The 19486-nt window shown below is 38.7% G+C and overlaps 1 protein-coding gene across 1 annotated transcript in view; it reads right to left on the reverse strand.

Annotated features, from left to right (window-relative positions):
- The window catches only part of LOC135214484 (testis-expressed protein 10-like), a 164363-nt gene that overhangs the window by 10520 nt on the left and 134357 nt on the right, over positions 1 to 19486 (reverse strand). Inside the window, exon 9 of the mRNA XM_064248837.1 lies at positions 5834 to 5970. Within this exon, the coding sequence (XP_064104907.1) occupies positions 5834 to 5970 (137 nt within the window). The remainder of the gene's footprint in view (positions 1 to 5833; positions 5971 to 19486) is intronic.

A 19486-nucleotide genomic window follows, 5' to 3' on the forward strand; every position in this document is an offset into this window, starting at 1 on the left:
CGCTGTGTTGTAAGCCAAGACATTGTCGAAAATCGTAAGAAAATCTTAGAAAACCTTACTTTTACCCTTTGGGCGTCTTGAAAACGATGTGCATAACCTACATTTTACTTGAGTTTTTCACAAAAAATACCTCCAAATTTTTATCATCTGCCATTTCGGAGCTTTCATTCTTCTGTTGGATCAGCATTGTGAGTTTTGTAACCCCAGAACATGTGTTGTAAACCGGGAAATATTTTCTGATGAATATATTTGAAGAGCATCGTAAGCTCGGAACGTTGTAAGCCGGAGTGGCACAAGCCAAGGACTGCCTGTATATATATCCACCAACAGTTCTGAAACATCCGTCTCCTGTACAGTACGTATTATCTAATCTGATGTAGAGACATCTTTCTCAAAACATACAGTATGCTCAAATCCTAAAACTTGTACAGTGGTACCTCGACATACGAAATTAATCCATTCCGAGGCGGCCTTCGTAACCTGAGCTTTTCGTATCTTGAACCGCATTTTACATGTAAATTGCCTAATTCGTTCCAAGCCCTACAAATACACCCCAGTAAATTACATTTCCAGGCTTACAACACATGTTCTAGGGTTACAACGCTGATCCGACGGAAGAAATATGACTCCAAAAAGGCAAAATACTGTACATACTTGAGTAATATTCAACTGCATGTAATGTTCAACCCCATTTTTACTGCATATATGTATTAGGACTTTAGCATACGTCCCTTAGCAATAAGCCTAGCCTATGTTAGCAGTTGCTACTGTAGCCTAGTTATGATTCTGACATCTAAACCTAAGAAGCTAAAAGCTTAGAATATGCCAATAAAATGTATAAAAATCAGTATGTACTCATTTCAAATAATTATTAATTAATCATTATCTATAATACAAAAAAAAAAAAAAAAAAAAAAAAAAAAAAAAAAAAAAAACTTCCAACCTTTTGTTTATGTTCAGCACTTACGAGTACCGAACGATCGCCAAGCAACCACTTTTCCTAGCACACAGGAAGTAATCATAAATTTTCATTATCTCTCTTCAACTAATGAAACTACCAAACAGTATAATAACCATTCATTTCTATTCTTTATTCTATCTTTACCTAATGGAGATACCGAGTTACTGACAGCTATAATGAAACATATAATATTAAAACAGAAGAAGAATTCTAGAAAATATTTGTTGGCTTCGATGATAGCAGTCTAATTTATTTTATATTTTATATCTAATTCACAATTTTTGTTATTAAATGTATTGCATGTACCGTATATACTCAAGTAACGTGCGATCTCGCATATCATGCGACCCCCAAATTTTCACCAATAAACAGTGGTTTTGTCATGTATCTCATGTATCATGCGAGTTCCTTTTCTGAGAGCGTCAGTTCATAAGGTTGGTGGTTTAGCATGCTAATGGCCGAGTCATTCAGATGTGTGCTGCTGCTAGTCAAGTTACGGTAATTTTCTTACTAATCTCGAGAATTGAATAGAAAATCTCAAGATTAAAAAAGAATCCCAAGATAATAAAATAATTGTAAAAATAACACGCCTTGGAGTCCTAAATCATTCTCTCTCTCTCTCTCTCTCTCTCTCTCTCTCTCTCTCTCTCTCTCTCTCTCTCTCTCTCTCTCTCTCTCTCTCTCTCAAAAAATGTGCAGTACACACACATTCCGATGTTTCGGTTTTTGGAATTTTTCAGATTTCGGAAATGTGAGGTCAGATGCATAATCAAACAAACATCACTACTGCAGCAAAAACATTTTTTCCCTTTATGTTTTTCATTATTGTTATTTATTAATTACAGTTTATTTAAATAAATATTAATATAATACTGTTAAATGAATGTGAGATAACTAAGATCACCTATAACAAAATAGTGGGACAATTAATACCATATATTCACTAATAGCTATTATTTTCAAAACAAACATTCCGTAAAACGCAAAAAATATATGTACATGACAATCAAAATATAATAAATGTTTTGCAGTTCAACTTGTGAATTTTAACAATAAGTATGACTATATAATATATTTCACCATATCGATCTTGAAGTTGAAGAGTCGTAAAATTTTGAGGATGGTCCGGGAAAAGGATTTGTACTTCGTGATTACGTATCGCTACAACACCATGTGGTATTTTCATACCACTATATTGATGACGCATCGCTACGACACACTGGTATTTTTCATACCACTATACATTCAAGTTAAAATGATCATATTATATTATTGTTTTCACGAAGAAATAATTATATAAAGAAAATTATTGAGTAATTTTTGCCGTCAGCAGTCAGAAAATCACGAACATGGTAACGTTCAAAACTAGTGCCATCCACGGCATATGACTATAAATAGAACAGAAGCATAGGGCAGTCATTGGATAAAAGATCTCCATGGCTACCAACAAACCAATCAGGTGTTAGTTATACTACTCTGTGAATTTCTTAGAATGAACGTTTACACACGCGAAGCTAACGATGATGTGTGTGTTTTGCATACAATAAGTAGTTTTAGTTTTTATTAGAGTAAGTATTTTACTGATTACATGAAGAATAGAATGATTCCTTCTCATTACTTTGAATGCAAAATGGTTTGAAGATTCTTCCGCAAAAAGAAAAGAAAAAAATTTCTTTAGAAGATGATACCTAACAGTATGCCCATACACACACACACACACACACAGTTGCGCGTGTGCTAATACCTATTGGTTTCAGAGACTCAAGTTAACACTTACAGTATAGTTGAGAGGGGAGAGAGAGAGAGTTCATCCTAGATGGCCTAGGTTCATCTCTCTATCTCTCGAGGAATGTCAAGATTTGTTCCCTGCTCTTTGTAATTATCCTAGGCGCCTAGACAGCAGCAAAATTCATATTTTTTTTTCTTCAATTATGAATTACCCTTCTGCCCATTTTAACAAGCCTGAACACACTGCCATATTATCTCTCTCTCTCTCTCTCTCTATCATCTCGAGGATTCAAGATTTGTTCCCTGCTCTTTGTAAATTTAGTCCATGCGACTGACAGCAACAAAATTCATATTTTTTTTTTTCTTCCAGATATGAATTACCCGTACTGCACATTTTTAACAAGCATGAACACACTGCAATATTCTCTCTCTCTCTCTCTCTCTCTCTCTCTCTCTCTCTCTCTCTCTCTCTCTCTCTCTCTCTCTCTCTCTCTCTCTCTCTCAGAAAAGATACCGTCAATTCAATTTATCAGTATCTTTTCCTGATAGACAGACAGTAAATTAAGGCTTGGCATATGTCAATTATTTTATTATCTTGGGATTTTTGGTTAATCTTGGGATTTTCCATGGTCACCTCTTGGGAATAGTAAGAAAAATGCAATTATTTGAGTAGCAGTAGCAGCAGCTGCAGCGCACACCCAAATGAATCGGGTAAGCCTAGCACGCCAAACAATAGTACTCACAAAATGAGCTGAGCTCTCTGGCTGGGCTGTTTTGGTCCTCCCACGTGTTTGATCTGCCAAATTTATAACAACAACAGAGATAAAACCATTTCTCCCATTACAGATATCAAATATTATCTTTTCCGTTACGCAGAATTCTAAACAAATTATGTAGGTTCACGGTTGATAAAGTTTTTTTATGCAATAACAAGAAACGGAGTCAGATTTTCTATCACAATGGCATCTCATTTTGGTGCTGTTGCGAATATTTCAACCAGTTCCATGTGCGTTTAAATCCATACTGACTGTACAGTCTGGAGGCAGTTCTCCCTTCTACACATATCTTGATTTCTTAAAATCGTAGGTATAGAATAAATTGGTGAGCAAGGAAATATGAAATAAAGCATAACAGAGTAAGTTTGACGAGTGAGAAAATAAACAATCGTATACAAACAGATTCTCTCTCTCTCTCTGACAAAATAATAGATAGGAAACAATGACTGAATATTGCTTGAATGCGATATGGCAAAGTTTTGGCCTGACTGAAGTGTGGAGTGACTTTGACACCGACTACAAGTTATTCCTGGTCATCTCACAGCCATGGATAGACATCAACTTCACAGCCGAGAAAGGGCAATCGTATACAAAATAATTAGGTATGGAAAATGCAAAATGCGGGCCTATGTTGTCCCATAAAAAAAGCTCTCGCTTGGACAGCTGAGGATTTAGGAAGAGAGAGAGAGAGAGAGAGAGAGAAGAGAGAGAGAGAGCGAGAGAGAAGAGAGATAGAGAGAGAGATGAGAGAGAGAGAGACGATGGAGAGAGAGAGAGAGAGAGAGAGAGAGAGAGAGAGCAGGGCCGAATAGGAAGGAGATTAAAGTATCTGAGAATGAAAACCCCTTATAATCTTATAATTATAGCCTCGGGGTTTGTCTCAAGGACATTCAAAGGTCTGTCAAACACGGCCAGTTGTTGTTTTTGTAAAATTAGCATAAGGGCAGATCTTTAAAAGCCACGCCAGAAAGCTCGCCACGGTGACATGACTATACCTTCCATATGAAGATGAAATGATCAAAGATCTGAGAGATGATGAATATGACTGCCTTGATGGCGAAGAATTCAGAGCAGTATTTGATGATACGGACTCGGAGAGCGACTTTGGAGGTTTTTAGTTTATTAATTTTATGCATTTTTTTTTTTACTTTAATAAATTTTCACTTAACTGCGTATCCTAAAATAAAAATAATAGTTCAAGTAACAAATATTTCTTTTACCGAGTAAAACAAAAAGTAAAAATTCCTTCGGTATTGTACCTTAATCAACTGATTTGGAAATTATAGATGGTTAGTCTAGAACAGTTAAACATGCTGTATAAACCAAAATAATGCAAATGGCACACGATCACTCTTTTGTATTTTAAAATACAATAGTAATATGAGAATGCATACAATATTATTGGATATAGTGAAGTACAAGTAAAGCATAACTTTTTAAAAGATCTACTGTTTTCCTCCGGTAGTAACTATCGCAATCTGCCGATTTGGAAAAGCATAGACGGTACGCTAATTTTATACCGCGTGTATGAAGCGACCCCTTTAAAATTAGCTTCAAAATTAGGTTTCAAAAGTAGCATAATATGCGAGGATATACGGTACTCATTTCAAATAATTATTAAGTAACCATTAACTATAATAAACAAACAAACCCCCCCCCCAAAAAAAAAAGAAAAAAGCTTCCACCCTTTTGTTTACGTTCAGCACTTACAAGTACCTTTTACCTAGCACACAGTACAGTAATCAAATTTTCATTATCTCTCTTCAACTACTGAAACTAAACCAAAACAGTATAATAACCATTCCATTTCTATCTTTCATTCTATCTTTACCTAATTTTTTTTTTTATTAAATGTATTGCATAAGTTTTTCAATTTACAGCATCCTTTTACCAATAGAATACATAGAGCACATTGGGTAGATGCTGACCAATAAGAGAGCAGTATCTTACGGTGGTGACTAGCATCAGGAACCAATGGGAGAGCGGGAGGATGGTGGCGAGTCTACTCAGTTGGCGGCGCGCGAGTTTTAAAATTGTTCTTGGTGGTCCGGGCGAATCTCGGGACTTTACAGCAACAACCTTTCGTAACTTGAACTATTTTCGTATGTACAGCCAAAAGAATCTTCGTATTTGCTTTCGCAACTCAAATTTTTCGTAAGTTGAGCCTTTCGTATGTCGAGGTACCACTGTATTAGCTTTTATTTTTCACAAGTTTCATTCTGAGTTTTTGATGAAATGCAAAATTCAAAGCTGACTCTCATCTTTCCACTCTAATGAACATTGCATACGTTTTCCATTCCTGACCTGGGTTTGGTTACAGTACTTTGGATATCCAATGAACCACAGCTCTCAGGAAAAGCAGACTTACGAGACAGAAAGTTCACAGCTTTAGACCGATGAGATTTTAATGACATCTGCGTTCCAAATAGAGAAAGTAGTACATTCAAGTCATCACAGTGCTTCAATTTTTGTTTTTCTGCTGCATCTTCACGACTCGGTGCTTCCCTATGAGATAAAAGCAAAAAATTAAAACAATATATGCATAACATAGATGAGCATGTTTAAAGCCTTGAACCACTACTTGGTCCTCAGTCCAAGTCTTTATATTTTTTAGCACACAAGTTAACTTCATCCATTTTTATCTGTTAACATATAAACTCAAAATTATGCAATTTATCATATTAAATTTGTTGTATTCTGCAAAGTTCACTTCTATTTTGTAAATCTATTCATGTCCTTAAAATCTTTTTTAATTTGCTTTGCTTTCCTTTGTTTTACATTATTTGTATATACTATTGTGAAAATGTAAGTAAATGAAATAAAGTATGTATAGTATATAGTTGCCATTATTAAGCTTAAACTATTTAATAATACAATAATTACAAACCTGATATTATACAGTACAATCATAAATTCAATGGAGTTTAACCAGACCACTAAGACATGCTCTGATTTCTCTGATGGTGGCTCATAGGATTCATCCTCTGATGAGGGGTGAAAACTAAACAAGAGCAAAGTCAAAGAAGCAGAGCAAGGTGGGAGGCCAAAGCAAAAGGGATGACAAGTAAAATGAAGAAAGTAATGCAGTTAGGGGTAAAAGAACATGGCAAAAATTATTATTATTATAATCAGGACAGCCCCTTGAAAATTATGGCAACTCTCAAATATAGTACGTACTTTTGTACATGCACACTTAAGTATAGTATTAAGAAAATAATGTTACTGTATTTTCTTGTTTAAGATATTTTATAGCGTCACATGCCTAACATGGAGTTCATTACCTACATAACCTTTATTACATTAAAGAAAATTTATGAATATAAATCTAATTTTATATGGTAGGATTATCATTATGTATTATTATCATTATTATTATTGTTATTATTATTATTATTATTATTATTATTCAAACCAGAAAATGATACATAAAGGACAACCCAAAAACATAACTGCAAAGCAAATTTCCACATAACTGCAAAGCAAATTTCCACTATGAGTGAAATGAATAAAAGGAAGTGACAAATCAAAAACAAGAGAAGTAATAAAACAAATTAATACTCTTTCTATTTTATTACCATGCATAGAAATGACTAAAAAAGATATGACATTTTCACAATAAAATAGTTTCATATATATTTGCCAAGTAATTACATGGCGAACGTTTATACTTGTGCAGCAGCTTTTTTAAAAATTCGAGGTAGCATTTTTATTGTTTTAGTATAGGTGATATACACCGCCCACTATTGGAAAACTCGGGGAAACAGCTTGGCAGGTAGCTCAATTTTGGTTGTGCCCTTATGTCCATAAGATTCTGTAATTACTTGGAAAGTACATATTACTTGAGTTGTCCGTATAATAAGGTTCTCAAGGAGCTGCAGTCGCAAGGAACGCTGTTACGCGGGATCCGGCGACACTGGCGTGTAGCTTGGCCTTCCCCCCCTCGAGCTGTCTGCTACGCTCAGCCTTGGCTTGGCAGCTGATAGAGATGGAGCTCCCACTCGCTTCTCCCGCCAGTGCAAATTACGCCCTGTGATTTGTTTTTTGTATCCTAAAAACACTGCAATGGTGGACATTCATTCCCAACTGTGTGAAGTCTACGGAGAAAAGTGTATGAGCGTACAACACATGCGCCAATGGTGCAGAGAAATCAAAGACAGACCTACAGACCTCCATAACGCATTTCAGGACCGGAGAGGAGCTAAAAGAAGAGGTTTTAAGCTACCTTCATGGAGCAGCAGAAGAGTTCTACGATTCAGGCATAAAGAAGATGGTACACCGCATGCAAAAATATATTGATCTCAACGGCGATTATGTCGAAAAATAGGAAAATCTAAGCTTTCCAAAAATGTATTATTCAATGCCAATAATCATGTTTTTCATTGTGAAAAATCTTTGGGAACCTTTTACGGACAACCCTCGTATGAAAATATCACTACATATAAGTAACTTACCAAGTAATTACATAGCTGAATCCCACACTGAATTGAGGTGGGATACATGGACATATTCTACTCCTAAACATTAAGGCAAGGTAATGGCTTTGAAAGAGAAAAAATATGCCAGCATTGATACAATGTTTGCTGTTTGAATTACCTCTACTTAGGAGGGAGCTTTGCAGCAGAGGATAGGCCTGATGGCTAGCAAAGCATACAAAAATGCCCTTGGCCTAGGCGCAGTACCAAATTTAAAAACAGCCAGACAACAATGTCACCTACTCTGAAAAATACCACAACCCATCCACTAAGACTGGTGGGTACTCCAGGTACACTTTATGTTAACTTTTAATAATGTCTGTGTATCACGTTGTGCTTTCTGCTCATCATTTGTTTGTGAGGTTTGTTAATGTTTATGTTGCGAGCGGTAAGGAGAGTGAAGCATAATGATGTAGGCACTTGTTAGGTTGGATCTCAGAGGTGAATAAAGTCAGTTTTTTTTTATGTCGACCTCTGATTTATCCTGCCATACTGGTCTACACAATCAACAAATGGTAGCAGAGCTTGGTTGTGGCAGGAAAGAGATTAACAAATAGTTTAAAAGATAAGATGTCGAAAACATGAATAGCGTCAGTGAATGTGGCAGCAGGCTGGTGTTGCCAGTTTTCAGTGGTGATAAGGGCTATGACCGCTGGAAACAAAAGCTGGAAGCATGGCAGCTTCTCATCAGCATCGAGATAAACAAACTGTGGTTATTGCCCTGTCATTTCCAGAAGGAAGTGAGGTAAGGAGTAAGATTTCTGAGGGAGTGGTATTGATAAGTTGACAGTCAAAGATGGAATGAAAGTTTTGCTAAAAAACTTGGACAAGTGGTACATGAAGGATGAGATGCCAGCAGCATATGAGGCATGGACAAGGTTTGACAGTTACACAAAGGAGAAAGAACATAGAATGGAGAAGTACATTTTGGAATTTGTGAAGAAAAAAGTTAAGTAAATCTTAGTTTTACCAGACCACTGAGCTGATTAACAGCTCTCCTAGGGCTGACCTGAAGGATTAGATATTTTTACATGGCTAGGAACCAATTGGTCACCTAGCAACGGGACCTACAGCTTATTGTGGGATCCGAACCACACTATATCAAGAAATGAATTTCTATCACCAGAAATAAATTTCTCTGATTCCACGTTGGCAGAGCCAGGAATTGAACTTCGGACCACCGGATTGGCAGCCGAGCACGAAAACCACTTGACCAGCGAGAAACTTGGAATTTGTGAAGAGAAGTACAATTCTGGAGAGGTACAAAGTAAGTACATACACCAAAATGTATTTTAGCATTTAAGTTACTAGACAGTGCAGGGCTATGGTTAAAGATAAACAAATGGTGTTGACAGCAGTGTCCTTTAGTGAAACAGATAAAATGTCTTATTCCATGCAGCAAGCCCTTACAAAATTTTTTGGTAGTCAAGAAGTGTTCTCATTGAGTGCAGTGTCATAGTATTTAGCATGGAGGAGGTAAATGTCATTACACGTGGAAGAGAACAGGGAAGGTTTAGAGGTAGAGGAAGAGGAAGCATAGCAAACAGAAGTGAAATAAATAGGCAGAGAAACTCATTTGACAAATAAGGTAAAGTTAGGAAATGTTATGTGTGTGGATCAGTACCACCTGTCTCCAGCATGTCCAAAAAAATGTGTATGTAAGTAGTGTAAAGGAGGAGGGGTTATATTCTGTTACTGAAAATCAAAAAATTATGTCAGTGTTGATGACCAAATCTATTAACTGTACTATCCTAGACACAGCTTGCAGTGGTAGTGATTGGTTAAAAGCATTCATACAGTCTTCGTCTGACAAGGAAAAATTGAGAATAGAAAAGAAAGAAAGCAAAACTATGTTTAGGTTTGGTGATGGTAATGTGTATAAATCAATGATGAAAGTGAAATTTCTAGTGAACATTGTAAGTGACAGAACACAAGTGAAATTGGACTTAGAAAATGATACTGCAGAAATCCATGGAAAAAAAGTTGAAATTGAGGTGCACTTCCTCAGGAACTACAGTGGTACCTTGAGATACAAAATTAATCCGTTACGAGGCGCCCTTCGCATCATGAGTTTTTCGTATCTTGGACCGCTTTTTACATGTAAAATGGCTAATCCGTTCCAAGCCCTCAAAAAACACCCCAGTAAATTTCATAATAAAGCTAAATTGACCTATAAACAATGAAATACTACAACAATTTGGACCATTCAATACCTAACTTAATAACGTACTGCTAATTACCTGTAAATAAAGTGTATTAGTGTACATGGTATACAAGAAATGCGGAAGCTTACCTTTCGAGTGAGGCTATCTCCGAAAGTGGTGACAGAGGAGGAGGACAAACGGCAGATACGTAAGTACGTATGTACACTTAAGTTTACGAAACACATAAAAAAATGTAAGAAAAACATACATAAACTAAAATTTACGAAACATATTAACAAAACTGTAACACTTAACTTTACAAAAAACTAAAATAAAAAAATTGTGTCTTTATTTTTACTTTTTTTTTTTTTTTTTTTACTTTTTTATACTTTAAAAATTTCAACTTCATCCCCACTTTCAACTTTCTGTTTTTTAGTATCACTTGATTCTTCCTTTTTGCTTACTCCTGCTAATACTAAAGGCCTCTTTAAAAAATAACTATCCAAGGAAGATTGCTTCTGCCTGCTTTTCACAATGTTCCTGAAACGACTCAGGCAAGCGTCATCGAACTGCGCAAGCATACGACCTGTGTAAGCCTTTTCGGGGTGTCTTTTTTCATCAAACGATTGCACTTTATGAAAAGCAGCTAGAACATCCTTAATTTCTGCCGTTGTCATAGGGTCGTCCTCCTCCTCCTCGCCGCTGCTAGAGAACTCCTCTTGAACAACATTATGTTGCATGGCCTCCAACTCCAGCTCCTCTTGGTGCTCCTCGAGAAGGTCGTTGATGTCGTTCTCATCGACGACCAGCCCCATGGACTTGCCGAGTGCAACGATCTTTTCAAGATCTGGTTGCAAAACAGTTTCAGGATCGTCACCTGTTTCTGAATCTGCAGCACCAGCTTCGCCCACGTCGAATCCCTCGAAGTCTTGGGCGGATACGGCATCAGGCCAGAGTTTCCTCCACAAGGAATTCAAGGTTTGCCTCGAAACCTCCTGCCAAGCTTGGTCAATGAGACGGATGCATATCACAACATCGAAATGCTCCTTCCAAAATTCACGCAAGGTAAGGTTTGTGGTATCGGTCATGTCGAAACACCTCTTGAAAAGATGTTTCGTATACAGCTTCTTAAAGTTCGATATCACTTGCTGGTCCATGGGCTGGAGGAGAGGGGTGGTGTTAGGTGGTAGATAAAGAACCTTGATGAAGGAATACTCCGCTAGGATATCTTCCTCGAGGCCAGGAGGGTGGGGAGGGGCATTGTCCAACACCAGCAGACATTTCAGAGGGAGGCGCTTCTCTTCCAAGAATTTCTTCACTGTCGGGCCGAAACACAGATTTACCCACTCCGTGAACAAAAGCCTCATTACCCAGGCTTTTGCATTAGCCCTCCACATTACTGGAAGCTTCTCCTTAAGCACTTTTTAGGCCTTGAAGGCTCGAGGAGTCTCTGAATGATAGACCAGTAGGGGCTTCACCTTGCAATCCCCACTGGCGTTTGAACAAAGTGAGAGCGTAAGCCTGTCTTTCATAGGCTTATGCCTTGGTAGCTTCTTCTCTTCCTCCGTGATGTACGTCCGACGAGGCATTTTTTTCCAAAAAAGGCCAGTCGCATCACAGTTGAAGACTTGCTGAGAACTGTAGCCTTCCTTGGTCATCATCTCGTCAAACGTCTTTTTAAAGGCTACGGCTGCTTTCATGTTCGAGCTGGCAGCCTCCCCATGCCGCACCACCGAATGGATGCCAGTCCGTTTACGGAATTTTTCGAACCACCCATGAGAAGCCTTGAACTCTGGGGTTGGCGTTGATGTACCTTCTCCGTCGTCTTCGGCCTGGGCAATCAAATCGCCGAAAATAGCACTGGCCTTGTGGCAGATTGCTGTCTCTGTTATCGTATCGCCAGCGATCTCTTTGTCTTTTATCCAGACAAGAAGAAGCCTTTCCATTTCGTCGTGCACGTGGGTCCTCTTGCTGGACAAAATAGTGATGCCCTTGGAAGGTGTAGCTGCTTTGATGATATCCTTCTGCTTAAGGATGGTGCCTATTGTCGACGGATTTCGGCCATATTCCTTGGCGATCACACTCAATCGCATACCAGCTTCATACTTCTTGATAATCTCCATCTTTGTCTCCGTGAATTTCAACTTTCTTGGGACCCATGACTACTATATACTGTACGTAGTAAAGTTCTCACACAACACGATAAAGTACGTATACTGCAACGAAATCACTAACGAATTTACGTTACTAAACGAAATCTTTAGAACGAACGAATACCACGTGCATACGATAACGATGCTGGGATGAGTGGCCGAGGCACGCTGCTACGTAGTAGATGCATGATGGGAAGGATGCTGACCAATAGGAGAGAAGGATCTCATGGCGGTGACTAGCATCAGGAACCAATGGGAGAGCAGGAGGATGCTGGCGAGTCTACTCAGTTGGCGGCGCGCGAGTTTCAAAATTAATATCGGTGGTCCGGGCGAATCTCGGACTTTACAGCAACAACCTTTCGTATCTTGAAAAAGTTTCGTATGTAGAGCTGTAAAATTTTTTCGTATTAGCTTTCGTATCTCAAGTTTTTCGTAAGTTGAGCCTTTCATATCTCGAGGTACCACTGTACTGCCTTCCACTGAGGGATGAGAAAGAAGCCTGGAAAAAAATAGAAGAAACAATGATGACCTTGGGAGATAATGAAAGGGAAAGTAGATAGAAAAATTGCACCAACAATGTAGGCATCCCTCATCTAAAAGACTGATTCAGTTGTTGAAGGATGTGGTGTTAAGGATGAAATGTGCTACATGTATGCTAAAGAATTATCAGATAGCTGTGAGATATGCCTGAAATACAAGAAAACACCATCAAGGACAACTGTTAGTGTGAATATGGCAAAGGAGTTCAATGAAATAGTGACATTAGACTTGAAGGAATATAAAAAAGGGATATATATTTTCTGCACATTGTGGATATGGCAACGTGGTTCTAAAAGTCTTGTGTAACAAGAAGTAAAGAACCTTAGGAAATAATAGAGAACATTATGGAGGCATGGTTGGGAATTGGTTTCGGGCCCCCTGTGAAATTCTTGCGTGATAATGGTGGGGAGTTTGCCAAAACACGCTTCTAGAAATGTGTGAAAACATGAACATTCAAGTGATGCATACAGCAGCATATTCTTCTTTCAGTAATGGCCTGTGTGAGCGTAATCACGTAGTTATAGATAAAATGGTAAAAAAAATCATGGCAAAGCAACAAGAAATGTCTTTAAAAGTGGCTTTGGCATGGGCAGTCAATGTTAAAAATTGTCTCCAAGTAGCAGGGGATTTTAGCCTTTATCAACTCGCATATGGGTGGAATCCTAACCTACCATATACCATAAATGATGAACTTCCTGCACTGGAGGGTACAACATCTAGTGAAATGGTTGACAAAAATCTCAATGCTTACCATTCTGCAAGAAAAGCCTTTATTCCCGCTAAATCTTCTGATAAAATATGGTGTGATGGTAATTGCTTCATAGCAAAGAAAGATGAAGGAAAGGAGAACGCATTTTCGAGAAGTTCGGCAGCAAGGAGGTTTTCGCGCCACTGTTGGAGGCGCTTATGTTCGTGGTTGTTCCAGAATCGGCAGGAGTGTTGTGGATCTCGTCGGGACGTGAGAAACGCCGCGATTTCTGATGCAATACCTCGTCTAGATTCATCTAAGAAGTTCTAGAAATCCCTAGAGTCGGTGACGTTCGCCGTAGGCTCCGCCCCCAGAGTGCCGTATAAATACGACGAACGAACTTTGCAGAGGAGTGATCGTAGAAGAGAGAGATATCGTAAAAGAGAGAGATCACCAGTCAGATTATCAGTGAGAGATCAGCAGCAGTGATCGTCAGAGAGAAACTAGAGACGAAGGAACCGACGAAGCATCAATCAAGAAGAAAAGTTGCTCGAGAGTTGGTTGGATATTGGTCTAGCCGTCTTCAGGTGTGGACGGCCGTGTTATCTCGACGTCAAGCAGACTTCAGAGAAGAAAAGGTCCTGTTACAGATGTTGGGGAATTCCTGCCTTACAAGAAGATTAGTTTCTGCAATACGGAGTCAAGAGGACGTCCGCAATCGCCGATCTACATTTAGGAAGCCAGCGCTTCGAACCGCCAAATCGAGTAGCAAGTATATCAATTGCCGCACTGTTCCCCCAGTTCATACAGTGTAAGATTCTATCTATTTATGTAAATAGGAGATACCATTCTGCATTTACCTTTGTTAGTAAGCTTGTAAATAAACCTTTGTTGTGTTAGTGTTTCTTTCTATATTCATATCCCCAGTTTCAACTGTTTGTGTTGATAACTTTTTTTTTTATTATTTCATATCGAACCTGAAGCGGACCTCCCTCAGAGGCCGTAACATTGTCTCTGAGAGATCTCGGAGTCCGTAACATTTTGTGGCGACCTTGCCTAGGCTATCAACACTTTAACAGTTCGAAACAGGGAGGATATAGAAAGAATCAGAATGAGTGAGATGGTGAAAGAGTTTATTGAGTCAGGTAAGCTACTAGGTCTAGAGGGGAATGATCTCCGTGAGTATGTGGAGAAGAAAGAAAGAGAGAAGTATGAGAGAGATGAAAGAGCGGCTGAGTGAGAGCAAAGAGCGGCTGAGAGAGAGGAAAGAGCGGCCGAGAGAGAAGTAATGAAAATGCAGCAAGAGAGAGAAATGTTGGTAATGCAGCAGGAAGAGAGAGAGAAAGAGCGTATGCATGAGTTGGAAATTGCTCGGTTAAGGGAAAGTACTCGTAACAGTCAGACAGGCGAAACTGATAGGTTAGGTATGAGTGCAGTGCTAAAATTAGTACCAAAGTTTGATGAGGAAGATGTTACGACATATTTCATGTGTTTTGAGAAGTTAATGGAACGAGTAGGTTCTCCTAAAGAAACGTGGACTTTATATTTGCAATCAGTTTTGAGTGGTAGGGCACTTACTGTGTATAGTTGCATGTCTAAGGAGGAATGTGATAATTACGATATCGTGAAAGACACCGTTCTTAGCGCATATAGGTTAGTACCGGAGGCGTACCGAAGAAATTTAGAACTTTGAGGAAGGATGAAAATATTACGTATGTAGAATACGGCAAGAAGTTAGATAGGCTGTTTTTTGATTGGTTAACTTCTGCTAAGGTTGAGGATTTTGACGGTTTGAAGAACTTAGTGTTGTTAGAAAACTTCAAAGATAACGTATCCCCTGAGATTAAACTTTATATAGAGGATAGGCGAGAAGTATCTTTTGCAGGAGCAACTAGGCTAGCTGACGAATATAGTCTAACTCATAATTTGAGTGTTAGTAGGAAACGAAACGATCCTTCGTTTGGTAGAGTACAAAACAGTAAAGGTTTCAGTCCTAGTAATAGCAATGAGAGTAAAAGTGACTATTCCTGTTATACATGCGGAAAACCTGGTCATATGTCTAAGGTTTGTAAGAGTAGAATGGCATATAGTGGCTCAGAATTAACTTGTTTCCGATGTAATGGGAAAGGGCATTTAGCGAGAAATTGTGCAGCAGAAAGAAAGGACAGTAAGAAACCAGTATCGCTAGTTAACCTTTCGTCAAGTAGGGACTATGTGATGAGAGAAACTAGGAAAGTTTTTGGTGAATTTCTGTCGGAAGGCGTAGTTTCCTCTCTTGGAGGAGTAGATTCGAGAGAAGTGGTCTTGCTTCGAGACACAGGGGCTGCTGTCTCACTGATTCGAAGAGTGTGTGTGCCGAACAGGGCAGAAATCAGTATGGAAGAGAAAGTCATGTTAGGTGGATTTCCTAACACTTGTGTTCTTTGTCCTTTGTTGAAGTTGAATTTAGAAAGTCAAGTAGTGTCAGGAGAAGTAAAACTTGCTGTTGTGGACAGTTTGCCCGTTGAAGGCGTTGACATTATTGTCGGTAATGACTTAGCTTTATCCAAGAATGTGAATCCTGTTGTGAGGAATATTCCAGTGACTGAAATGGTAGTAACTAGGTCGGGTTTAGATACAGACGTAGACTACGGTGATAATAAGTTCGTGGATTCGAACGTGTGTGAGTTCGTGGATTCGAACGAGTGTGAGTTCGTGGATTCGAACGTGAGTGAGTTCGTGGATTCGAACGAGTGTGATAGAGGTAGCGAGGTTGATCTTAGCATGAGCGTGGCTGAGAGACCGGACTCTATCGAGGTTGACAGTGAGAGCCAAGGGGAAGGCGTAGCTGTCGAGAGTAACGTAGTAAATGTACCTGTATGTAGTCCTAGTTATGGTGATGAATTAGGCTCTAACGTTTTGGATAAGGATGAGCTAGTCAAGTTGCAGAAAGAGGATGAGACACTAACCCGAATTTTTGAATATGAGCTGGATGATGATCTCTATGTGTGTAAGGAAACTTTTTGTGTAAAGGACGAAGTTTTGTGTCATGTTCGTCCGAAGTCAGGTAGTGAAGGAGGAATCACAGAAAAATTCGTAGTTTCTAGGAAGCTTCATGAATTTATTTTGAAGTTAGCACATGATGAGCAAGGACATTTAGGAATAAATGAAACTTTCAGGTCTATTAGTAGGACGTACTTTTGGGCCAAGATGAAAAATAATGCATGTTTTAAGAGATATGTTTTAAGCTCTCTTGAATATCAAATTGCCGGGAAACCGATTCCAGTACGTAATTCCTAGAATTCAGTTGTGTAATATTCCTTCAGTAGGCAAATCTTTTGATAATGTATTTATAAATATGTTTGGAACTTTGTCTAGAAGTAAGGGTAGAGATGATTGCATAACTAATTTTGATTATTATAAAAACAATCTAAGAGATGTTTGGCAGCTTGAGGAGGAGAACGGAAGCGCTTGGCAATTAGCGAAAGAAAACCCGAACGGAAGTAAAGGGGAAACTGAAGGAAACCCTCATCTTCGAGCAAAAGAGAGAAGTTTGTGTGTAAGAGATAAAGCTTTAGTACTAGTCTCGAGAGAAAGTCCATTTTTACCTTATAAGTATGAAGGTCTTTATTCAGTGTTAGAGGAAAGGGGAAGTATGCATTATAGAATTAATGTGGGTAAGAGTAGAGCAAAGGCAATGAATGTAAATTTGCTTCAGAATTATAAACAACGCCCCGTGCCATGGCCTCCGCCCATATAACAGTATTACTGAGTGAGTTTAGTTTTGAGAAAAAACACAAGAGGTGTTTTAGTATTTATAAGTTTTAAGCAGAGTTCAGAAAACGGAAAAAGTAAGAGAGAAGGATAATGTATTAGCTGATAGCCTCTTTAGAGATTTCTCAGAACAAGTAGCCTAACAACCGTTTTCTGTTATCGCACGAGTGAGTGTGTGAAAGGGGGAAGTGTGCGTGGTTGACTGAATTAAAGCTTTATGCAGAATTGTTTCCCCGCTGTTTAATTCTTGCTTCTCTTTAGAAAAAAATAAAATCATTTGATTTCATTTTTTTTCTCTTTTGGGGGGGCGTGTGATGGTAATTGCTTCATAGCAAAGAAAGATAAAGGAAAGGAGAACGCATTTTCGAGAAGTTCGGCAGCAAGGAGGTTTTCGCGCCACTGTTGGAGGCTCTTATGTTCGTGGTTGTTCCAGAATCGGCAGAAGTGTTGTGGATCTCATCGGGACGTGAGAAACGCCGCGATTTCTGATGCAATACCTCGTCTAGATTTATCTAAGAAGTTCTAGAAATCCCTGAAGTCGGTGACGTTCGCCGTAGGCTCCGCCCCCAGAGTGCCGTATAAATACGACGAACGAACTTTGCAGAGGAGTGATCGTAGAAGAGAGAGATATCGTAAAAGAGAGAGATCACCAGTCAGATTATCAGTGAGAGATCAGCAGCAGTGATCGTCAGAGAGAAACTAGAGACGAAGGAACCGACGAAGCATCAATCAAGAAGAAAAGTTGCTCGAGAGTTGGTTGGATATTGGTCTAGCCGTCTTCAGGTGTGGACGGCCGTGTTATCTCGACGTCGAGCGGACTTCAGAGAAGAAAAGGTCCTGTTACAGGTGTTGGGGAATTCCTGCCTTACAAGAAGATTAGTTTCTGCAATACGGAGTCAAGAGGACGTCCGCAATCGCCGATCTACATTTAGGAAGCCAGCGCTTCGAACCGCCAAATCGAGTAGCAAGTATATCAATTGCCGCACTGTTCCCCCAGTTCATGCAGGTAAAGTAAGTTCTATCTGTTTATGTAAATAGGAGATACCATTCTGCATTTACCTTTGTTAGTAAGCTTGTAAATAAACCTTTGTTGTGTTAGTGTTTCTTTCTATATTCATATCCCCAGTTTCAACTGTTTGTGTTGATAATTTTTTTTTTATTATTTCATATCGAACCTGAAGCGGACCTCCCTCAGAGGCCATAACATTGTCTCTGAGAGATCTCGGAGTCCGTAACATATGGCAGGCACTAAAACACAAAGTAAAGACCACTGGTAAAGTCCTTAAGACTGGAGATCAAGTCTATTTTAAGAGGGTACTGCAAAAGGAATGGAAAGGACCAGCAACAGTCATTGGTCAAGATGGCAAAACAGGGATTTTGAAGTATGTTTCAAATATTGTATGAGCACACAAAACACACATTCAGGAAATACCTTGCAGTTTTGATAGAAACACTGAAGAAGGAAGAAATGCACTGCTTGGTGTGTTGAGGCATCAAAGAGAAAAGGATGAAATGGATAATAGTAAAAAGAATGAGATAAAAGCAGTTATGAATGCAGTGGAAAATTAAAAAATGAAGAGGAAGAACAAAAGAACCACACAAAGTTGAGGTCACTTCATCTGAAGATAATTTAACAGTTAAGAGTATTATTCCAAAGATTGGACAGAGTAAGATTCCTGCAGAAATAGTCTGATGAATATAGTAGTTGGAGAAATGATGAACATAAAGGTGGACATATAACAGCCATTGACTGGAACAGAGATGTAGAAAAATGGGTACCAGTTTCATCAGATGATGAAGTGCAGGAAGCCAGTGAAATCTTAATGGCTTGTGAAAACACAAAGTCAGGAACTTGATAAAGCAAAACAAGAGAAACTAAAAACCTGGAAGAATTTTGGTATTTAAGAGGAAATTCCTAACGATGGGTGATGACAGAAAAGGAAAAGTGATGAAAAAAAGCAAATTAAAGCAGCTACTTGCCAGAGGTTTAAGGAAAAAGAAGAAATCCAGCCAGATTCTCCCACCGCTAGCAAGGAAGTGTCGAGATCCTTTGTTGGTATATTGTCTTCCAAAAGATAGGCAGTGAATTCAATTGATATTAAGGGTGCATTCCTACAGAATGAACAGTTTGAGCATGGAGTGTGGAGTGTATCTTACTCCACCTGTTGAAGCTGACTGATGATAATGTACTATGGAAATTTTAAAAAATGTGTATATGGTCTTAATGATGCCAATATAAAATGATATCTCACTGTGGAGACTTTCCTGTTG

Source organism: Macrobrachium nipponense, chromosome 45 (genome assembly GCF_015104395.2).
Source record: "Macrobrachium nipponense isolate FS-2020 chromosome 45, ASM1510439v2, whole genome shotgun sequence".
Classification (NCBI taxonomy): domain Eukaryota; kingdom Metazoa; phylum Arthropoda; class Malacostraca; order Decapoda; family Palaemonidae; genus Macrobrachium; species Macrobrachium nipponense.